The sequence below is a fragment of the Megalobrama amblycephala genome, linkage group LG24 (assembly GCF_018812025.1).
Source record: "Megalobrama amblycephala isolate DHTTF-2021 linkage group LG24, ASM1881202v1, whole genome shotgun sequence".
NCBI lineage: Eukaryota > Metazoa > Chordata > Actinopteri > Cypriniformes > Xenocyprididae > Megalobrama > Megalobrama amblycephala.
The window spans coordinates 21,587,207-21,611,838 of NC_063067.1; the positions used below are offsets into that span (position 1 = coordinate 21,587,207).

Sequence of the window (24,632 nt, forward strand, 5' to 3'; positions counted from 1 at the left end):
CAGATGTATTGCCCAAATGTGTCTGTATGTGTGCGTAAGCGCACAGCACAGGTGTTCATGTCGTGAAGCTGAGGTCATGGTGGGTAAAGCGAGAGTGCTCAGCTGTCTGCTTACATCAGTCAGAGAGCAAAACCTGCTGGGAGAAAAATCAAATGATACTCTAATGGGCTGAGCTTTGAAGAGTCGCTCCTTTAATCCAAAAATCATTTGGTTTATTAAAGGGACAGATTTAATTCTGTCATTATTTACTCACCCTCATGTCGTTCCAAACATTTATGATGTTGAAGCTCAAAAGGACAAAAAATTAGTACAATGTCCACGCTGCTGTTTTCAATACAGTGTAAGTGAATGGTGACCAGGGAAGACAATAAGGAACACAAAGCATGATTAAACTAGTCCATACAACTGAAAAGCAATAAAGGCACTGTCTTCTGAAGCCATTTGTGAGAATAAACTGAGGTTTCAAATCAAATCTTGCTTGACAGCTTTGGTTACCATTCACTTTCATTGTACAGTGGCTTGGACATTGAATCCTTCGGTGTTCTTCAGAAGAAAGAAACACATGAGGGCGAGTAGACAATGACAGAATTTTATGGAGCTAATATTGTGCCATAATTAAACAAATCCAGCATTTTGCAAAGAAAAACTCGACTCCCAAACAAAGGTCAGTTTGAGCGAAAACGCAGATGAGTAACAAATATATGTATTGTGTTTTACAAATATAAATGAGCTTATATCATATTTCACAAATAAATACAAACCAAATGGCATGTAACCTTTGAACAATTAGCAAAATCTAGTGCATACAAACACACACCTGTCTGTTACGATTGTAAGACACTTACCTTTTTATGAGATCTTTCGCTCGATTTTCTCACAAATGTGCGCAGGCAGATTTTCTCACAAATGCAGTTGAGCAACTTCCTCTTCCAAAACAGCAGATGGCGCTTTGCTATGGGTCAATTTACGCTAGTCTCCTGAGAGAACCCCCGAAACATGCGTTTATAATAATAATAAACTTTATTTTATAGTGCCTATAAAAGTTGCATCTCAAAGCTCTTTACAAGAACATACAAATAAAATACAACAGAATAGGGGAAATAAAAGATAGAAACATACATCAAAACACATTTCAAGACATATATAGTTATATATAAAACAAAATAATCACGTATACGAAACATGCGTTTGTAATAATAATAATAAACTATTTTATAGCGCCTTTAAAAGTTGCACCTCAATAAGTTTACAGCTGACAAAAATGAGTGAACAGGTGAGTTGGCCGTTTCTCAATACCAAGTAAGCAAAGTTTGGTAATTCTACATTATCTGCAAAATGCAACAGCAGCAATCTTGATAACATCACCTGGCTCACTCTGGCTACTCCAGTTATCTCTGTATGTATAAATGCCAGCAGGCACATGCAGGGGGAGGGGGGAGGTAGGGGGGGCTCAAGCCCCTGCCCTTTTTCAAAATTATTCCAAATTGCCCCTCTCAGACAAATAGCAATGATAATACTGTTGTCAATAAAACTAAATGCATTTGAATTATGTGTTCGCTCAAACTGACCTTTGTATTTGCACATCACTTTCTATTTGTTTGCGAGTCGAGTTTTCCTTTGCAAAGCAGATCGTGTTTGTTTGCAAAATGCTGGATTTGTTTGTTTAATTATGGCACAATATTAGCTCCATAGATTTTAATTCTTTAATTCTGTCATTACTTGAAGTATTTTAACATGTACAGTAACAGTTCCATCCTCAAATTAAAAGGATAGTTCACCCAAAAATGAAAATTGTCATAATTTATTCACTCTCATCATGCTGTAAGACTTGTTTTAAGGAATGTCTTTCTTTTCTCCATACAATGGAAGTCAATGTTCACCATAAGTGTTTGGTTACAACATTCTTAAAACGTCTTTTGTGTTCTGCAGAGCAAATTAAGTCATATAGGTTTAGAAGGAAGAAGACACAATTTTTGGGTGAACATCCCTTTAATAATGTCAATCTATTTGTTCAATTGAGATTAAACTCTCGTTCCACCTGAAAACAGCTTTATTTCATTTACAGTAGTGTTTTGATTTTATACAGCAGTATATTGCTCCATTTGACATTAGTGCAAAAAATTCATGTTTGTTCTTAAATATAGCAAAACATAACCGGCACAATATAACACATTCAACAACATTACAATAAAAAAAAAAAAAAAGACAAAAGAAAAGACAGCCAGTTACATTGACATTGCACAAAGTTTCAGGATATTTGGTTATGTACATACTGTAATTCCTTTCTGTGGGGTTGTGGTCCTGTGGTGTTATGTATTGTCAGTGCAGGATGCTTCACCTCTACAGAAATGCGCAGCACTCTGATCTCCCTGGACATAAACTTATACTGACCTAAACATGTTTCTCTGAATTATAGTCCTTAAAAAAAGGAAATAAAATCCTAACTTCTTAGAAGTTTTGAAATCATATAATACTACGCTACATTTTAAAACCTACATACAATGGCAGAGAGCAGGATTTTACTTAAAGGATAGTTCACACAAAAATGTTACATACTCACCCTTATGTTGTTCCAAAACTGTATGCATTACTTTCTTCTGTGAAACATAAAAGAATATTTAGCAGAGTGTCCAAGCTGCTCTTTTTCCATACGACTATACCTTTTCCATATTTACTTCCAAAAAAAAAGCTTCGACATTCTTCTAAATATCTCCTTTTTGCGTTCTACGTAGAAAGGAACGTCATACAGGTTTGGAAAGTCATAAATGTTAATTCTTGTGGAAACTATCCCCCGTTTTGGGGTGATCTGTGCTCTCATCAGTTGAACTAATTACAAAACCCACCGTTCACTCATCTGCCCATCTGAGGTAAGATGCACTGGTAGTGGCTGTTACCAATGACATCACAGCACAACACATACTATCTAGATCCGATCAAAGCTGACAATCCTGGCAAATAAACAGAATTTAGAAAATGCAATATACAATGACATGGTTCAATGTTAACAACATTGGAAACTAACCAAAGACGTACGACAAAATACGAATAAATGTGACAAACAACATATAGGAGCTTATAATAGCCGAGTTACTCACATTGAAGGGCTTGATATTGAAGTGTCAGTATGACTGATTACCCGTTAGTTAACCAGGATTAGTTCTGAGCACCGATCACCCTTTCAAAAACATGAGAAATGAGAAAGTGCAGCTTTAACGTCACAGCTAGTTTTTAGGTATGGCTATAGTCTTTATTAGAAAGACATTTCTCCTGGTTAGTGATATAGACATGTCATTAGTGTTGAGTTTGTACTCATGTAGAGCTCAAACTCTCAAAAGCTTGTAATACATGACTGTAGAAACCAAACCGAACATGTCCGTTAGATAAAACCTGTTCTCCCTTCCACTCGCATTTCATACCAAACACCAGTGCTTCTCTGATATGCAATAAGTACGTCCATTAGTATGTTAAAACTATATCTCTGCTCTTAAGTCAGAGGTGGTCCTTCAGACATCTCTGAAATAGTGTCATGTTTATATTACATTTGATAAATAAATAGGAAAATACATAAAACATATATTATGTTATCAACATGATCTGACCACACTCAGCTGTATGTAGTGTAGAGTCCAGCCCCCGCTTTGTGAGAATTTTCTGCTTCTAAATGTCCATGCGCATCTGTGGTGAGACAGGGCAGCATTGCACGTTACTACCACCTAGTGTGGCACAGCAGCACTACATTATTATGTTCTGCCAAGACGAAATTTCTGTAAACATGCATGGCAGAACCTGTCAAGAGCTACATTCCTAAAGTTGTTCATACTTTTTTTTTTTTTTTTATATATATTATTTCTTAATATTTCAAAAAAGAATCGTAAACATAAATTAAATATACATTTAGATATACATCATACACAAAGTGACAGCAAAATGGCAGAGCAACATTATTTTGCACTTTCAAGCACTGGGGTTTATAGGGTGAGAGTTGTGGAGGCCTAGAGTGTGTGAGAGTGTGTGATTTTTCTTTTCATCCTTTTTTACCCTCATGAGCTGTGGAATGCTGCAGTATTCCTCCAGGCAGAGGGAGGCCGCTGTGGCCCACGAAACACTCCTCGTCTGGTGCTCAAACAGAGCAGTTGCGCCTCTTTGCCACGCAGGGCAGGCCGCTAGAGCTAAGCCGGGTTTTTACCCTTTGTCAAAGACTGGTGGAGGAGACGGAAAGTGTAGGAGAGGACGGAGGTGGAAAGTTGAGGAGCTCCAGGACAGCGACTCCCACGCTGCTACGGCGCGTGAACATGCATGACGCCGCCACCCACTTGTTGCTACGAGGGTTGTATTTTTCTATGGAATTGAGACTAGAGCTGCCATCATTGCCTCCAACCGCATATAACCAGCCATCCATAGCGACCAGGTCATGGGTGCTCCTGATGATCAAGAGAAGAAAAAAAATGTCCATTAGGAACTGAATTATTTCTTTGGACTTGGATAGTTTACCAAAAAATAACTTTTTTGTCATTCCAAACCTGCATTTTAGAATATCGCATTAAAAAAAATGCTGGATGGAAACGACAAAAATGCGCATGAAATCTAAACATGTGCATAACAACTCCTGCACTCAATTGAGATGGATAATTTTTTAATTCGTTAAGACAATATGTGCATAAAATACGATGGACATTTACAGAATAAGTCCCTCGATGTGCAACAGACCTCACGTGACTTTGCCTCAACAGTGGATGTGATTGGATAACTGGACTAACCAGCAGACCAATTTCATTGCACAGCATCTCAAATGTTGGTTTCATCATTCTGAAATGCTTGAGCCAAATTCTGTCATCAGAACGATTTGGTTTAATTCCCTCCCGGAAGAGTCTCGCGCGATTGCGTTCCTAAGCATCTGAACGCAAGATAACATGACAGCGTTTATTGTGTTTCATCTGAGTGCTCTGAGACACAAGTCATTTGAGATGGAGGAAAAAAGAGCCACAGTTTCTTCCATGATTGCGGAAACTTTCATTTTTATTACAAATATTTTGTGCCAGGAAGTGGCGATTTTGTACTCTTGAACACACTTTATTTGCAAATGTTTTATGTTATATTACCATTTCCCAAGTTAAATTTGCAACTTTGAATGGAAACATAGCTAATGAAAGTCAATGGGGTCCAAAACAAGCCCAATGGACCCCAATGATTTTCATTGCATGGACAAAAAAAAAAAATCTGCTTTTGTGATTTGAGAGAAATGTATACATGATGGTGAGTAAATGATGGCAGAATTTAAATTTTTGGGTGAACTTTCATTTTCGAACCTGCGGATGTTCATGGGAGCCACTCCCTCCCAGGTGTTGGTTTTTGGATTGTACCGTTCCACTGAATTTAGGCAGCTTGTACCGTCATTGCCCCCCGCAACATAAAGCATGCCTTCCAGTACAGCCACCCCTGCACTGCTCCTCCTGCTCAGCATGTTGGCAATGGCAGTCCAGGCGTTACTCTGAAAAAAATAATAACATCTTCAGTCATTTATTTATCCATGGAGAGAAAACATAAAACACACTCTGGAGACGTTTTCAACATGTCAGAGAGAAATGTGTCACATACCTGAGGGTCGTATTTTTCAACTGTGGCTAAGTGTGAGGAGCTGTCGTACCCACCAACGGCATACAAACTGCCATCTAATAGAAGGAATATGTGAAACAAGTTCATGTTTGCAGTTTAGAGCAATCACGGAGGACATTAACCATTTCAACTGGCTAAGATATACTCATAAAGCTTGCAGCTATACTGAGGACAATAGTTTAAATTTACATTATATTACATTAGCATTATATATTTTTTACCTAATGTGGCCACTCTAACATATCTCCTCCTGGTGCTCATGGCAGCGATGGAGGTCCAGGTACTGGTCAGAGGGTCATACCTCTCTGCACTGAAGACAAAAATCAAAGAGATAGAAATGTCAGATTATTTGATGATAATGAAAAAAAGAAAAATAAATTCTTCTTGCATATCATCATATTATTTCCAAATTATTATGCTATTAATGCAGTTATATATATATATTAAAATGTGTATATTACATTTTTTTTTATATTTGTAATATTACAAATATAGTTATATTAGTTTTTAAATATTAAATTATAATATCACATACATTTCCAGAGCTTTAACTGATCTTAGATTAACAATCATTGCTGTTTTATATATTTCTTTTTATCATTATTTTTAGGCTTTTCATTTTTATTTGACTGAACAGTATACCTGTTGAGACAGGAAGCACCATCATATCCTCCTGCTGCATATAGCAACCCATGAAGAACCGCCACACCTAAACAGCTCCTCCTTGTTCCCATTGACACTTCAGGTTGCCACACATTGGTTACTGGATCATACGACTCTACAGTAGCTAAATCAGAGGTCCCATCATACCTGGTTTGGGAAAAGACAGGGAGGAACAATAGATCTTTCATGCATGTCTTTACTTGCATGATAAAGATGCAATTTAAACAAAGACAAGACGGTCATAATTCACAGAAATTCATGACACATTTCCTAACTAATCTTAGGTAACTTCTTGATTGCCTCAGTAGGGTAATCTTAAGGAAACAACATAGCTTTCTGCACATTCTGTACCCTTTGTTATGTAATAAATCAAATCTGTGCTATTTTTTTTTTTAGGGGTGTAACGATATATCGTTATATCAAAATATCGCAATGTAAAATGCAGCAATATTATTCCAAACACAAATGAGGATATTTTTTATGATACCTGAGAGATTTTTCTTATTTTTAATTTTTGGATGAACTAACCCTTTAAAGTTTGGGAATAATCATTTTGACATGCTTTGTGATTAGAACTGTGATTGATTGAGGAGTGCCGCTGCAGCTCAAACATTCAAATCACCATATTGAGCTTTTTGTTGTTGTTGTTGTTGTTTTAGTAGTATGACAATTCAAAGCATTTTAGATGGTTTATTCTTATCATGTAAGTGCATTGGAAAGTGCAATTGTACAGAAACAAATGAAAGTTTGCAGAGTTTCAGTGATATCACTACTTTAAACTACTATATAATGTTGAATATAATGTATAATAATGCAATAGGGGAATATTTGTGGGTCCTGATAATGCCATATTGTAGTTTCACCATTGCCCTGTGCATTGGGGACCAAGTCCAAGCCTATTTAAGTCCACCCCATAATACCAAATTTAGCTCTTTAATCAACAGTGCCTTTTTTGTTAACTTTTTACCATTTGTCTTATAAGTAATAATAATAACTAGATGAAAAAAGTTTGTCGAGACAAACTTTAAGTTGGCCTGAAAAAGACGGTCTGAAGTAGTTTCCAAGTTTTCAGTTTGAAAGTTTAAGTTTGAGTTTAGTAGTTTTGATAGTTTTGCTAAGGTATTCTGAGTGGTTGCTAGGATGTTGCTATGCGGTTGCTAGGGTACACAGGGTGTTTGCTAAGGTGCTACCATGCAGTTGCTAGGGTACTCTTAGTGGTTGCTAAGGTGTTCTGGGTGGTTGCTAGGGTGTTATATATGGTCAGATGATAGATAGATAGATAGATAGATAGATAGATAGATAGATAAGTTATATTTAATAGATAAAACATTGAAATTATAATATAAAATGTCAGTTATGACAAAGTCAAAATTACAAGATATTAAGATAAAAAAGTTATGATTATGAGATACAAAAGAAATTATAAAATAAAATTCAAAATTGAGAAAATTGGGCAAAATTATTCCAGGGTTTAAAAAAAAATAAAAAAAAAATAAATAAAAAAAATCTCAAGTTTGACCATTTTTATTCTAAAGCAGCAGAGACGTTCACATTGGTGCCACAAAACTCTGAATTTTCAAAAGGTGCCTAAAACACAAGGGTCTCTGTCACTTTAGTTTGGTGTTCTAAAAGAAAAAAGCAGCTGATCTCTGACAAAGATGAGGCTTTAGGGTCTGCATACCCGCCCACAGCATAGAGCTTGTTTCCGATAGCAGCCACTCCGACTCGCGCCCGCCGTGTTGACATGGACGCAACCATGTGCCAGCGGTCAGTCCTGGTGTCATAGGCCTCGCAGTCTCCATGAATAGCAAAAAGACTGCCCCCACCTGAAAGACATACATTTAAATCAATCCAACATCATATAGACATTTGTGCAGGTGTGTTTTTACATGCTCTGGCCCTCATTTACAGACCTACGGCGAAGAGGACCGGACTGGCTCCCTCGCAGCGACGTGGTCGGGTGCGGCTGTTACTGAGCACACCCCTCTGCTCAGGCATCAGGTGATACTTCAGTGCCTCGATCAGCAGGTCTTTGCACTCGGAGTGGTGACGCACCAGCAGCTCTGTATCCACATTACTCATCAGGAAGTCTCGTGTCAGCAGGGGCAGACGCACACACTTCATCAGCTGAAGAGAGAAATGGACGGAGAGTGAGAGGTAAGACGTGTGTGTGTAAAAAGGATCAGAGAATACAAAGGAACGGAGTAGAGAAACAAGTATCGAGTTGCAGAGACATAATCCTTTATAAGTCCTAATCCTGTGATTTACTGTGATGTTGCTTAAAGCGCAGTTTGACGGGAGGAATCACACCCACCCGGGGCACGTGTTGCCTCCGCCCGTCAATGTCATGTTTGACCCAGCTCAACACAGCCCTGTACACCTCCTCCTCTGATGGGACATTCAGGTTATCACTGGAGATCAGATCCAGCACCTGCAGAAATCACAAGAAAGGGTTCATAACTGATCTTTAAGACTAAAGGATTATGGTTTCTGTCAGATTTAAGTGTCTCCATTACATTTTGAAAAGACAAATTTGTGTTTTAGTCAGAAGGAAGTGCATTTAAATGCAATTGTTCAGAGACTGTACAACAGCGGTCGGCAATAGGTGGCCCGCGGGCCAAAACTGGCCCGCCAGCAATAATATCTGGCCCGCGCCCACAGCCAGATTATTTTGATAGCAGCTGGCTCTGAAATGGATCTGTCTGGAGAGCGCAGTTCATGGACAGACGCCACAGGAGCGCAAGAGCTTTGGAAAGGAAAGAGGCATCGCCGCGCTTTCCATGCATTTTTAGATGCAACATGTGAACAGCCCGTTATATTATATTCTTTGCAAACAGCGACAACTTCATTGCAGATAAGACACACCGGCTTAGCATTCACAAAACTAGATATCATGAACGCATAGTTGTCTTTCCATTCTTCTTTGTATGCCCTATTTTCGCTGTCAACTTTCCTCTTTAGACTCTTTGATAGCGAGATTTTCTCTCACCAGCTATCTTAAATGTTAACATCACTCTGCACATGACGTAATAGCATACCTACAGCACACAAACAATTAAAAAGGAATAATTCTTAGAGTAAAAGTAGGCTACTGCAAAAAGTTACGCACCATTTTGTAACAAGCAAATTAAAATGATACACATTTATTATTCACAATATGGAAATAAAATATAGTTCGTTAAGAGCATGACTCAAACATGCCATTAATGGACTTATTCAACTCCTCTTTTATTTTTTGAGTTATTTTTATCCATTCCGCATCTCTCACATATGTGTGTTTTAGCAAGGCGGTCAGTGTTGCAAGTTGGTAAATGAATACTTGCAAGGTTATGTGTCACTACTCTGCTTTATTAATTTAAAATATTAATAAAACCCGACCACTGCCACACAAATGTGTTTTTTTGTTAATGACTGTCCTACTACAGGGTTTAACACAGAGTAACAGCTCACTACCAGTTACAAAAGACACTGTAACAGTCGGTCACAGGCAATTCTAGTTGCATTTTTCATCAATTAATTTAAATTATCCTTTGACTATGTTCTGGCCTGCCATATAGTGGCAAGCAATTTTTTTGGCCCGGTGTCAAACTTATTTGCCAACCCCTGCTGTACATCAATCTTATGTAATATATTGCACGGTACAGATGTGCTCAGTTGTGACACATTATAATGTCAAAAACAGATCTCTGTTTAAAAATGTTTGTTTGAAAGGCAATATTACATTAATCAACACTGTATTAATTCCTTATTCAATTTATTTGAAAAAATATTTTTTGTAAAGTCACATCAACTAAAGGAAGTTAGTGTAACCATAAAAAAATAAATTGAAAATATATTTTAAAAATACACGTATACACTACCATTCAAACGTTTCTTATGCTCACCAATGCAGCATTTATTTGATCAAAAATACAGTCAAAATATTACTTCAGTCTTCAGTGTTACATGATCCTTCAAAAATCATTCTAATATGCTGATTTGGTGCTCAACATTTAACATTTCTTATTATTATTAAATGTAGAAAACAGTTGTGCTGCTTAATATTTTTGTGGAAACCGTGGCATTTTTCATTATTCTTTGATGAATTCTTGATGATTTTTTTTTCTTAAAAAAAAAAAAAAATCTTACCGACTCCAAACATTTGAACGATAACATAAAAATTGTATTGTGATAATATAATTTAATTTAACTTGCATAATAATATATATTCCAATTATGTTTCAAAGTTCTTCATATTCTTAGTTGTGTTTTGGCTCATTTTTGGCTACCAATAATAGTATACTACTCCATTTAACACATCTCTGCAGATTTTCTTTTATTATTTACGGAAGAGGATTAGGGCCAAGCAATAATAAAAAAAATAAAACCATCTCGAGATTAAAGTTGTTAAATTTCGAGAAAAAAGTCGAGATAAAATGTTGAGAATAAACTCATTAAATTACGAGAAAAAACTTGTTAAATTTCTCGAAATTTAACGTTTACTCATTAAATTATGAGAAAAAAGTCATTAAATTACGAGAGCAAATTACGAATTTGATTAATTTAATGATTAAAACATTTTTTTTCTCATAATTTAACGAATTTGTTCTCATAATCTAACGACTTTTTTCTCGTAATTTAATGACTTTATTCTCAACATTTTATCTAGACTTTATTGAAATTTAACGAGTTTTTTCTCGTAATTTAATGAGTTCATTCTCAACATTTTATTTCGACTTTTTTCTCGAAATTTAACAACTTTAATCTCGAGATGGTTTTATTTTTTTATTATTGCTTGGCCCTAATCCTCTTCCGTAATTATATATTTATAAATCGAAATGGAAAAAAAAAAAACAAGAGACTAGTTATAGTTTGACTTGTTGTTCAATTGACTTGTGTTCAAAACACTGCTGCGTTTGCCAACTTCATGTAAACATGTCAACTTCTGGGTCAACCAATAGTGTTGAGTGAGTTTCAGATTGAACAATGGCAGATGGGGAGGTGGGGGTGGGGAAACCATAACCATTATTTTTGCAATTCCATTAGCTGCTGTTGGTGATAAAGAAATTGCACACATTACATTTTTGTGTGTGTGTGTGTGATGTGATATAAGAGACTTTAGCCAATGCCCAACACCAGCTATACATGGACAGAGGTTTTAAGAATTACAACCCAACTGACCAGCACCACAACTGCTAAGGACAATACCATCACACCATCATTTTTAATTTACACACTCAGAAGCACTACAACAGCCTTTGCAGTGTTACTGTCACAGATTGTTTGTTTATTTGGGGCAAAGGGCACAGTTAACATGACTACAAGCATTTCCCAGGTCTTGTGGGTTAAATATGGGGCCAATGGGAGCCTCTAGCCTGCAACAGCTGTTAAGAGTGAGAGAGAATCACAGACAGAAAGGGAACGGCAGTCTATGTCATCCGCAAACCCTTGCTAATGGTCCTCTCTATCAGAGTCTGAACAGCAGGGGGATTTCATGGAATCATGCAACTTTTCAAAACACAGGGACATTAATACCAGCAGCACTCTGAATATTCAAAAGAATGCTCTTCTATGAAGAGAGCGGATTAGAGCTGATGAAATTAGTGTCGTATGAGAGCAGGGCTTTCTGCTGATTAGCCGTCTCAGCTTCTCACTGACGTGCCGTTGTCACCACATATTCGAGCGGATGATTGACAGTGTATTGAAGTGCTGATGCAGAGAGCACTTATATCAGTGTCACCGCGGTCTAATGCATGCTGACATTTTAGCTTTGGTGAGTCGAAGAAAAGTTCAAAGTTTGGCTGATTGGCATGGTCCAGTTAGTTCCTGCTGATAGATGCTGTAACTATATCATCAGGGGTCAAAAAAACATCTCTTTCCATTCACAGCCATTCAAACGTTCCTGTGTATTCTGACTAATACATTTTTTGAATACAAGTGATTTATATTGCTATTATATTTTTTGGGGATATATAATAATGTATAAAATATATAATATGTACACTACACTATCATTCAAACCATTCAAAATTTTGGGGGTTGGTAGGATTTTTTATTTTTTTTATTTTTTAAGTCTCTTGTGCTCACTAATGCATTTATTTGGGAAAAAAAATAAAATAAATTATAATATATAAAATATTAATATATTATATTACAAAAGTAATATTATGAAATATTATTAAAATTTAATACAAAGTTTTTTTTAAAAGTTGCAAGACAATTTTATTTTTATTATATTATTATTTGAAACAGAAATATTTTGTAACATTATAAATATCCGTTTTGCCACTTTTTATTACTTTAATGCTCACTTACTGAATAAAATTATTTGAAAATTAATTTTTAGACTCTTTGAGAAATGAGGTGATGGGCAATGTGTATTAAAGTGCTTTTTGACCTTGGATACATATTGTAGGAGACCTCCAAAACAAAATTAGGAACCTTTAAAATAGCATAATAGGGGCACTTTAAAAATATAGGCTATATCTTTTGAATGGTAGTATATTATGTAAGTATATATATAAAAATAAAATTTTTGGAGGGATCTTAAAAACATAATTTGACATATTTCCATGTCTGCTTCCTTTGACACAGTTTAAGATAGTTGCTAGTCACTGGCTTTTACAGCTCTGGTGATTAAAAACTTCTGCCCATGAGCAAAGATGTCAGAATTTGAACCACATAATTCAGAGAAACTCTGCACCAGCTGAACTACTGCATTGAGATTAAAGCTGCAATATATAGATTTTCACCACTAGAGGTCCATATTCAAAACAAAAAGCGTAGCTTGATGACGAGCGCTGATTCATGGGAGATGTCGTCTTCACTTCACAGGCAGTGGAAAAGAATGCACACTGCAGTAAGCTAGATCGATTTTAGAATATCATATCACTCTGGATGGCTTGTGTTGATAAATGGCATTAAATGCAATTCATTTTAAAACGTATTGTATGATGGAGAAAATTCTGTATTACTGTTACTAAAAATAAAGCTGCATCTGATTATGGTATGTTGGCTACTTCACAAAATAGTGTTTTTCTCTGAGGCATGGTAAAGTATGGTACTCTCGGACAACTAGATTTAAACAATAAGACTAAACGTGTTGAGCTATATAACAATAATTAGTTTTCTGTCTATAAATGTAACCAAACAGTTGTTCCCTTGTCTAATAAAACATGTAATACATTAAAGAGTCTTTGGTGTTTCCATGGTTTCTACAAAATAAAACCGAGGTTAACACGCATTGACAGGCGACTCCTGGACACGTCCCGTAACCTTGGTTAAAATCGCTATTTTCTCACGATTTACAAATAGTTGGAAACATTTGGGATATTGTAAGTACTCAACTGAACAAAATATACTGGCCTAGTGGGTTTTGGATATTTTACTGCAAAAATCTTACATACTGCGCCTTTAATGGGAATGCTAATGAACAGCTTTCTCCAGACCTTGGGAAAGTTGTGTTTTTCTTTGAGTAGGGTGAGGGGACGAATTAAAAGCCAGGATGTGAACAGCCTTCCTGCAGGGAAGGTCGAAAGAGTGCAGATCATTCTTTTCTCAGACTAAGTCAAAAGAATCAAGACTTCCCAGACAACAGAGAGGAGAAGAGGCCGGATCAAGAGATTCTGTTTTTAAAAAGCTCAAGGCCAATGTGACAGGAAGTGGTGTCAGTGACATATGAATATAATTAGACATCCGTAGCCAAAACCATTTTTCCCTCAAGGATTGTTATGGCTCAACTCCCCAGCACTCCCCATGCATCATTTAACGGGTACACTTTACACCCCTATTTTTACATCCTGAATAAATCTATTCTTAAAATCCCTCTCGGATCAGAGTTTCTTACGGTTTGAATTTTTTATGACCACGTGCAATTCAGTCTGTTCCTCACACAAAGCTATCATATGTACTTTCATGGTGTTTTTTTTTGTCATTTTGGAGATTAACAACCCCAGTTCTCACTCACCATTGTGTTTTACCTAAAAAGAAAAAATGTAATTTTGTGTTTCACAGAAGAAAGTAGGGAAAAATGTTGCTGTGGCAAAGTACTAAAGCACTAAACTACTAAAAGTTAAAAATATATAATTTAAATAGAATAAAAATGACAAAATACTAAAATAATATTGAAAATGATGAATAATTTTACTATGTCTTTAACTACTTTACTACTATTTTACTACATTAACTACAAAGCAGATCGCTCACCTGTTTGAGAGGTAGCAGCATAAACTCCTCAGTCTTCGAGACCTCAACAAAGTGCTGCAGGACGTACTTATGGGCTGACTTGAGAAGGTCACTGCAGGAGTGAGTGTCTGCAAAGCCACGGATGCCCAGGCAGTTTGAGGGGTCCAGCTGGCTGAGGAGGAATTTGCAGCAGGCATCTCTTACTCCGTTGAGCTGCAGGAGACTAGCTGCTGGCAACAAGGTCTGCTCAAAGAAGGCAGTAGAAGTAAAAATTAAGTAGTAGTCATTTTCAGAAATTAATATTTAACATCATTATAAGGTGCGGTCACATTTCCTGGATTTTGCTCTCAAAATTTTGTGGGCATTTCAACAGGAATCTGCACAATAATGAGCTTCGCATGAGGCCTGCCGCAGATCTCGTTCATGTTCAAGATTGTCACGATAAACAAGAGAAAGCTGCTTGGTTTAAAAGTGACTTCTGGGTAAGTGGTGCTTTATACATCGCTACACTATTGACAACAGACAATGGACCTTTTCTGCAGGTCCACAATACTGTACTAACTATACACAATACAGATTGTTGCATTTTTATATTGTAACATGCTAGCTGCCACATATACGTTTGTTCTTTTGAAACAGCATAAATAGAAGACCTGCATTTGCATCTGAACATACCACTTTGCTCAGTACCTCACAGAGCAAACAATATTACATCCTGATACAAGGTAATTGTGAGCATGAATACACAGTTTTCTCTTCAAAAGACACTAAAGGCGACGTACCTGCACATTTCCTTCTCCTACTACGATTTCGGCAGTGTAGGCGTACTGCACCAGCTGCTCCAGAGCCTGAGGGTCAATGTCATGCAGGGTCACGTGGGTCTGACGGCTCTCGGACATCTCATCTGCACAGTCACAACATACGCAGCTGTGCAATAGATGCTTTTGAAGATCACTGGTAGAATTAGGCAGCTTTCAAGAGCTTTGAAATACCGTAATGTCCTGTTCACACATACAGCGAGCTCTGGTGGTAGTACTATTCGTCAAAGTGGATGTTCCCATTTGAAAGTTATTGGTGCTGCTCCCCTGGCAATAGCTTTTGAAATCTGATCACAAATGGGATGAACATCTGCTCGGAGTTCACAGAGTATCTGTGCTGTTGGATGCTAGCGGACATTCCTACTTGACTGCTGTATTGAACTGTCTCAGACAGCGGTTCACTGTCTGTACTATATTTGCATAAGATCTTCTGCATAAAATTTGCAAACTGCTTGATTTTGTTGCATTGTCAACGTTCTGTGACATTCACGACACCAGAAATAACTGTATGAATGAACGACCCTTGAGACCAGTGTAGATACTGTCAACTATAACGATTAAAAATAGTTCTCGTTAATTAAAATAAAGCTGAAATAAAGTAAATATTAGTTAAAAAAAAAATAATGGATAGAAACATAAATCAAAATTAGAAATGCTGCCTTGGCAACTAACTGAAATACTAAAACTGAAATACAAACCCGATTCCAAAAAATTTGACACTGTACAAATTGTGAATAAAAACAGAATGCAATGATGTGGAAGTTTCAAATTTCAATATTTTATTCAGAATACAACATAGATGACATATCAAATGTTTAAACTGAGAAAATGTACCATTTTAAGGGAAAAATAAGTTGATTTTAAATTTCATGGCATCAACACATCTCAAAAAAGTTGGGACAAGGCCATGTTTACCACTGTGTGGCATCCCCTCTTCTTTTTATAACAGTCTGCAAACGTCTGGGCACTGAGGAGACAAGTTGCTCAAGTTTAGGAATAGGAATGTTGTCCCATTCTTGTCTAATATAGGCTTCTAGTTGCTCAACTGTCTTAGGTCTTCTTTCTCGCATCTTCCTCTTTATGATGCGCTAAATGTTTTCTATGGGTGAAAGATCTGGACTGCAGGCTGGCCATTTCAGTACCCGGATCCTTCTTCTACGCAGCCATGATGTTGTAATTGATGCAGTATGTGGTCTGGCATTGTCATGTTGGAAAATGCAAGGTCTTCCCTGAAAGAGACGACGTCTGGATGGGAGCATATGTTGTTCTAGAACTTGGATATACCTTTCAGCATTGATGGTGCCTTTCCAGATGTGTAAGCTGCCCATGCCACACGCACTCATGCAACCCCATACCATCAGAGATGCAGGCTTCTGAACTGAGCGCTGATAACAACTTGGGTTGTCCTTGTCCTCTTTAGTCCGGATGACATGGCGTCCCAGTTTCCAAAAAGAACTTCAAATTTTGATTTGTCTGACCACAGAACAGTTTTCCACTTTGCCACAGTCCATTTTAAATGTGCCTTGGCCCAGAGAAAATGTCTGCGCTTAGAGGTTTAGATATGGTTTCTTTTTTGACCTATAGAGATTTAGCCGGTAACGGCAAATGGCACAGTGGATTGTGTTCACCGACAATGTTTTCTGGAAGTATTCCTGAGCCCACGTTGTGATTTCCATTACAATAGCATTCCTGTATGTGATACAGTGCCGTCTAAGGGCCCGAAGATCACGGGCATCCAGTATGGTTTTCCGGCCTTGACCCTTACGCACAGAGATTGTTCCAGATTCTCTGAATCTTTGGATGATATTATGCACCATAGATGATGATAGAAACTCCTTTCTGATATTGCTCCACTATTTTTCGTCGCAGCATTGGGGGAATTGGTGATCCTCTGCCCATCTTGACTTCTGAGAGACACTGCCACTCTGAGAGGCTCTTTTTATACCTAATCATGTTGCCAATTGATCTAATAAGTTGCAAATTGGTCCTCCAGCTGTTCCTTATATGTACATTTAACTTTTAATTTAACTCTTATTGCTACCTGTCCCAACTTTTTTGGAATGTGTAGCTCTCATGAAATCCAAAATGAGCCAATATTTGGCATGACATTTCAAAATGTCTCACTTTCAACATTTGATATGTTATCTATATTCTATTGTGAATAAAATATAAGTTTATGAGATTTGTAAATTATTGCATTCCTTTTTTATTCACAATTTGTACAGTGTCCCAACTTTTTTGGAATCGGGTTTGTAAAAAATAAAAAATAAATATTTAAAATATAACTAAAAATATAAAAAAAATAATAATAATATTATAATAGTATTTATACTACATATAAATACTAAACAAAATAATACTAGAATAATACTGTTTGAAACGCATGACAACACTGAACAGTTAAATTAACATTCCAAACAAAAATAAATTGCTGGATCATTTAAATTCAATTTTCTAACCTTTTTTGCACAAAACTTTTTCATATTTCCTCGACTATCTGTAGTTAAACTGTTTGCATAGTGTTATTTTATGAAAGGAAAGATAATATCTTCTTTTGTGTTTTTACATCTATAATCTTAACCAATTATTTCTATTTGGACATTATTTTCATCATACTGTTAGCAGACATTTAGAGAAAATATGAAAAATAATTCTGAATTAGAATTACCTGTAAGAAAAATGCAGCACACTCAATGTCAGTACAATTTAGTTGTAAGTTTTTATATGTATAATGGAGTTTAAATCAGTGTGTTGTAAGTAGATCTAGTGTATGGTCAATTCAGAATAGTCATGGCTCTGAAAAGCCCACACTGTCCTGACTCATACCATCACACTCTAGTCTGAGGTGCAGCGGGGCTGACGAGCAATAGGAAAAACCAGGCACCTGCTGACCTGAGACCAGGACAGGGAAGAGAATAAAGCATGGCAAACATTAGGAGATGACAAAAGGCAGGAAGGAAGGAAAAGCTTGAAACGGAAGCTGAGGTAACGTACATAGGAAATAAACACTACACAATACACAATACACCTTAAAGACCATGTGAAGTCAAAAGTGTTTTTGTGCCTTTTAGTTCGTGTGTTAGTTTTGAAACTATCTATATGGTAGCGTAATCTTGATTTGAAAAAAAGAAAGAAAAAGAAATATACGCAGAAATTCAACTTCTAAAAATAAAATGACATTACCAGACCAAAAAAAAAAGTTTTCTTTAGCCGAGTTTCCACCGAAATTACCCGGAACAATTTGTCCCAGGAATTTTTTTTCCCCCAGACCTGTTGCTGTCTGCATTTCCATCGTGGTCTAAAGCACCATGAAGATTAGGCAAATTAGTCCAGTGACATAGGACTGCGGGTGACTTTACGGTTCCCGCTGGATTTCGTCCTCCGCATATTACCTTAATAAAGCCTAAACCTCATCATAGGTCTATCGGTCATATTTTTGTTGATTCAAATAGCAAATTGCACAACAGACTTTTAAAAATGGTGGTTGAAATAAAATGCTGCTATCAAAATGCTGCATGAACTTAACCAATGAGCATGTTCAGTGCCCAAGTCCCACCCCTGAAAGTTCCTAAACTTTGAAAAAGTACTACTTCGCAAGCTGGTGTTGTCAAAAGTACCGACCGTGATACCAAGTCGGTACTGAAATTTTAAAAATGTGACACTTTGAGCACCATTGAGCGGATCCATAAACACCTCTGATTGGCCTTTGTGTTTACATGCTCATCAGATATGTCTGTGATTGGCTACAATGATCAATGCACGGGAGCATCATTGATGTCTATTTCCAACATGTTTTTGAAACGTTGATCACTGTAGCCAATCACAGACATATCTGATGAGCACATGAACACAATGGCCAATCGGAGATGTTTACAATTCCACTCAACAGCACTCAAAGCGTTACATTTTTTAAATTTCAGTACCGACTTGGTACCGAAGTCAGTACTTTTGACAGCACTATCGCAAGCAGGGACTTTCCGAGGGGGGCGTTTTTACCCGTAACTTCTTTTAGATACTGGTCCCTGCGGTCGTACCACCCCAAAGTCCCTAGCTCCAGGGGAAAGTTCCAGAAGTGGAAATGAGGCTTTGGTTCTGGCCAAAATGTCTCAATTTTCACCATTTTCATTTCTAAAATGGCAGACCTACTTGTAAACATGGCGTGGAAGTATGGACTGCAGGAGGCCAGCACCACCTTGTGTGCCTTGATCTCCTTGTTGGCCACATGAAGCACAATGTCGCAGAGCAGGCCGCGCTGCCGCATGCGGTTCATGGACACGAAGGAGTCATGGTAGTGGCGCTTGGAGTTGTGTGAGATGCTGTGGCCATCCCGGTTCAGCAGCTGCATACCCCCCTCCATCATGCCGGTGCTCTCCAAGGCCTGCTGGAGCCTGGGCCTCACTCTAGGACTCTACAGGAAGAGAGAAACACACCCTATGAAGTCAAAAATTGGGTTTTGTGGCTTTTAGTTCATGTCAAAATACTCTTTAACAGATATATACACTTAAAATCTATATTCTTCCTCTTCAGAAAAAAAAAATGTTTTTTTCAATCAAATGCTCTCTTATATAAGAATGTCCTGTCCCTAATAGAGTGCAACTGTGCCCACCCACTTTTTCAATTGCCTTGATTCTGGAAGTATTTTTTCCATTCATTTGTCCCATAAGATTTTTTAAAAAGTCTTAGTTAAAGAGTTATAAGCCTTGAACCAAACCAACCAACATAACATTAGATTTGAAGCAAAAAAGGATTTAAAAATCAGACAAAAATACAAAAGTACAAGAATGTACTTAACTTCAATGAGGGAAAGAACTACAATCTCATGAAGGATTGTGAATGATATAATCAAATTTAAAAGATAAATAATATAAAACAATTGAGGTAAATAGGGTTTGAGAAAATAAGACAGGAAATTTAGGAACTCTCGTTAAAGCTAATGCTAATTATTAATGTCATGTTTAACGTCTGTGCATTACAATCTCTGTGTTATTTGCCAGGCTGTAAATCCATTTTAATTTGTGCTTTCTTGGTTCACATTTCCTTTCCATACAGCATAATGGTTGCTTCAAGGCATTTTGTACAACGAGCACAGAATCATAATGGGAGAAGCGAGCCAGACCGAAGCGCTCAAGCATTAAATATCATGAAAATTATCACTTCACAAATTCCCACTCATTTTATAGCTTATAGCTACATACGGTTTGCTCCTCAATAGTCGGTGGCCTTTTCTCACTGGCCCGAGGCCTCAAAAGCTTTTTAAATTTGGTCTCTCGCGCACATAAAGACTCTGGCACACTAGCTGCATAAATAAACCGGCTGGTTGATTTTAAAAATGAAACGGTGTTCCAGATGAAAGGACGAATGGTATGGAAAGGTTGGACCGGGACATGTCGTGATGTGTTGGCCAGCCAGCTGCACACATTCAATTCTCCATCAAAAGCATCACTATAGAAACCACAGTGCCCACGGAAACGTGCTGGTATCTGTCATACACTTCATTTTGAGTGGGAAGATTGGATGGAGCTGTGAGAGACAATTTAAAGGAGGGCGATAAATAGCAATCCAGTTGACAAAGGTGGGATTACAAGATGCCACCTCTTCTATTAGATGTTGAGGTGTATACAGTTTTAAATCAAATAAAGCATTCAGCAATGGGATGTTTTGTTGTTTTTCCTAACAATACCACTCCAACTCTAAAGCATTACTCATGTTACTCCAAATAACAGACGACAGGTGAAAGAGAATGAAAAGAGTCATAGGCTCAGCATTACAGCCAGCAGTGGTGTGGCTGCCCACAAAATGGCTATGGGGTTTCAGATGCATAAATCCTTTAGTTATACAAAGCAAACGCTGTGGTCTGAAACCTGAGGTCACTAACTGTTTAAACATGCAGAACAGATGAAACTGTTGACACTAGTTATTTGTAGTATGGTAGGCACTCAGGATAGAGTTTCTGTAGATGCCTGCCTCTCAAAGCAGTAACAAATTGAGAAACTCCAGCATTGCTGCTAAATAAAAGTTGTATTATGATGTTTTTTTTCCAAGGAATGACTGTGGTAAGCTTCTTCACAAACTTCAGTTAGTGCAGAACCCGGCTGCATGTTTCATTTCCAGAACTCCTTCGAATCTGCACTTGCATTCGGTTAAATACAATACTGATTGTAAGGTTTCTCTGCTTACCTATAAGGCACTCAATAATTTCGCCCCTTCGTATGTTTCTTCACATATACATATACTCTTAGATCTTCTTCTGCACTCACTCATGACTTCCATGGGTTCGAAAGCTTTTAGTTACGCAGCTCAACATTTATGGAAGTCGCTTCCACAGAATATCCAAAAATTAAGTAAAGTTTTTTTCTTGTTTTTAAATCTCATCTTAAAACTCATCTTTTTAGACAGGCTTTAATGTCATTGTATTTATTTACCCATCTTACTGTATATGTTGTGTTTTTAAGCCACGCTGAGGGCCTTTATATTTATGTTGATATGTGCTTTTTATGCTTGTAAGGTGTCCTTAAAACCTATAATAGACAATATATTATTGTAACTTGCACAAATAAAATAAAATAATAATATTAATCTGACAGAAGGTTTCTGAAAGCTTCAGGACTGTACAGTACTAGCAATAGCTGTAGTAATATCTGGCAGAAATGTGAGGACTGGTTATTCAGTAAATAGAAATAGCATTTTCCCTCTTGCATACTAGACAGGCTGTTCTTGAGTTATACAGTTAAAGACAATCCATACAAACATCCTCAGTATCATTAAATCTGACTCAGCACACTGTGTGCCATCCAGACAGAGCATCTCTCACCCCTCCTCCTCTGTTCAATACAAGTCATCCAGGAGCATAACACTGAGCATAACCAGCACTACCTGAACTGATGGACGCCTTTTCCTTTTGTTTCGTTTGTCTGCTTTATGAAGAATATTTTGGATTGAATCCTAGAGTGCAGCGGCTGAGCATCACAGTCCATATGAAAAATGCATAAAGCCTCAGTTTGGGAGATGTGTGTTGTTGACGTAAATGAAAGCCGCATGAGTGCTAGTCACTGACGTCACATTTTAAGGTCGCGCCGGATGTTTGTTTTTCCATTTGTTCGGCTCTTAATCGAGGCTCAGATTAAAATGCTTCCATCCAAAACAATACTGAACAAGGTATAGTCTAGCAATTTGATAACGCTCCCTCTATATTGTTTAAAAGCTACATAATAATTCTCAAATCACGCCTCCTTAAGTTCAGTTCGCTAGTGATGGAAAGTCCGACTCATTCCACGAATCGGTTCATTCGAACAGTTCGTTACAAAACGTTTAAGCAATTATTTTACGTCATGACGTAATTACGTTTCCACGTGGTCCCTGACATCCCAGTGAGGCATATTACACTTAAATAAAACATATGTAGACATAAGACATAAGTTTTATTTAGATTTTTTTCTGTAATTTTAAAAAACTAATTTTAAATGTTTTACAGTTATTTCACTAAAATTAATCTAGCCTTTTCCTTATGCTCTTATCAGCTCAGTCATCGGTTATTAAAGGATTAGTCCACTTTTAAATAAACTTTTCCTGATAATTTACTCACCCCCATGTCATCCAAGACGCTCATGTCTTTCTTTCGTCAGTCGAAAAGAAATTAAGGTTTTTGATAATTCCAGGATTATTCTCCATATAATGGACTTAAATGGCCTCCAGGCGGTTGAAGGTCAAAATAACTGTTTAAGTGCAGCTTCAAAGGGCTTCAAATGATACCAGACGCGGAATAAGTGTCTTATCTAGCGAAACGATCGGACATTTTAGAAAAAAATACAACTGTTTATGCTTTATAAACACAAAATATCGCCTTGAACGTACTTCCGGTTTCCAGATTCTTCAAAACGCTTTACGCTGTATGTATTACGCCTTCCCTATTCTATTTACGGGAAAAACGAAACTGGCGCCGCGTTCGTTCCGTAAGTAGAATAGGGAAGGCGTAGGACATACAGCGTAAGCGTTTTGAAGGATGTGTAAACATTATGGAATGTGGAAACATTCAGCTGCACTGAAACTGTAATTTTGACCTTCAACCGTCTGGAGGCCATTGCAGTCCACTATAAAGAGAATGGAATGTTTTCATCAAAAACCTTACTTTCTTTTCGACTGACGAAAGAAAGACATGAACATCTTGGATGACATGGGGGGTGAGTAATCAGGAAAAGTTTATTTAAAAGTGGACTAATCATTTAAGAATCCGATATCTCCGAAAAAGAGAGGATTCCCAGACAGTGAAACGAGTTTCTGAGGCGAGAAACGATTCAGTAGAATTCAAATCGTTCATACATTGAAAATCGATTCATTGAAAAGATCCGACTCAAATAAACGATTCATTCAAGAATTGGAAATGGAAAAACTCATTGTGTGCATGTATTGGAAATAATCGCCTGCTGTCCATGTACATACAATAACAACACATTAAATCATACAACAGAAGAATGTGTTGCCTTATTTAACGGTATAACTAGACTCGCTTGGTGGCTGATCTCATATTGCCTTTGTTCAGAGGGGATTTTTACAGTGCAGACAGCTGACAGACGAAAAACACCATTCAGCCCTCATAACATATTTAAAACGCTTTAAGCGACAGCATTAGACACAAAGAAACGATCAATGTTTAATACACAAGCTTTTACTTGAATCAATTGACAAACGTGTCTGCCTGAACAAAGAGCACATCAATGCGATAAAGCTATTTCATAACACTGCAGCTCTGAGACGGTGAGCATGCGTTTGCACATCGTGTGTTTTTGCATAAACTAAAAAATAAAGTCATAAATAAATAAATGTTGCTTTCATTGTCAGATAAGTTGCAATTCAGTCTGGATGAGATCAGAATCTAAGCTCACCTGCCGTCGTCTGTGTCTGATTGACAAGACTCGTTTCTTTCTGTGTAGCGCTCTCTCCAGTTTTGTCCGTGTATTATGATTAATTTTGATGCATGTGGTGATTTATTTAGCCCTACGTGGTGAGTTGACATGCTACATCACATGTCGCATCAAAACAGACGTCTGTCTCTCAGCTCTGATCTGCACTACTAACAAAAAATAATATTCTGTTGAACATGTCACGCCCACCACAAATGTGACTGGGCTTTGTTTTTAAAGGGTTAGTTCACCCAAAAATGAAAATAATGTCATTTATTGCTCACCCTCATGTCGTTCCACACACCTTTGTTAATCTTCAGAACACAAATTAACATATTGTTGATGAAATCCGATGGCTCAGTGAGGCCTGCATAGACAGTAATGGTACTTCCTTTCTCAAGATCCATAGAAGTACTAAAAACATATTTAAATCAGTTCATGTGAGTACAGTGGTTCTATCTTAATATTATAAAGCGAC

General features: G+C 37.2%; 1 protein-coding gene and 1 long non-coding RNA gene across 5 annotated transcripts in view; one reads left to right on the forward strand and one right to left on the reverse strand.

Moving 5' to 3' along the window:
• The window catches only part of LOC125259599, a 23,191-nt gene extending 14,492 nt beyond the window's left edge, over positions 1-8,699 (forward strand). Inside the window, exons 3-4 of the long non-coding RNA XR_007182858.1 lie at positions 8,188-8,433; positions 8,562-8,699. This is a non-coding gene — a long non-coding RNA (uncharacterized LOC125259599). The remainder of the gene's footprint in view (positions 1-8,187; positions 8,434-8,561) is intronic.
• On the reverse strand, positions 1,971-24,335 carry klhl17 (kelch-like family member 17). 4 transcript variants are annotated; one of them, XM_048177327.1, is made up of 13 exons: positions 24,137-24,335; positions 19,404-19,665; positions 18,084-18,149; positions 15,222-15,343; positions 14,461-14,682; positions 8,591-8,707; positions 8,190-8,403; positions 7,958-8,102; positions 6,256-6,423; positions 5,835-5,923; positions 5,596-5,669; positions 5,307-5,488; positions 1,971-4,421 (listed from the first exon to the last, which is right to left on the reverse strand). In XM_048177327.1, the coding sequence occupies exons 2-13, from the start codon at positions 19,615-19,617 to the stop codon at positions 4,193-4,195; spliced, it is 1,842 nt and encodes a 613-aa protein (XP_048033284.1). In that variant the 5' UTR covers positions 19,618-19,665; positions 24,137-24,335; the 3' UTR covers positions 1,971-4,192. The 4 variants fall into 4 exon arrangements, with proteins under 4 accessions (XP_048033284.1, XP_048033285.1, XP_048033286.1 ...); XM_048177328.1 differs by lacking the exon at positions 24,137-24,335 and adding an exon at positions 22,131-22,533; XM_048177329.1 differs by lacking the exon at positions 18,084-18,149 and having other exon boundaries at positions 24,137-24,334.
• Between the last annotated feature and the right edge of the window lie 297 nt (positions 24,336-24,632).

Coding starts and splice junctions, on each gene's coding strand:
- klhl17 (XM_048177327.1), bottom strand. CDS start 19,617: ATGATGGAGGGGGGTATGCAGCTGCTGAACCGGGATGGCCACAGCATC. Junction 5,924..6,255: donor GGTGCTTCCTGTCTCAACAG/GTATACTGTTCA, acceptor TTTTGTCTTCAG/TGCAGAGAGGTATGACCCTC. Junction 4,422..5,306: donor GCTCCCATGAACATCCGCAG/GTTCGAAAATGA, acceptor CTTGATCATCAG/GAGCACCCATGACCTGGTCG.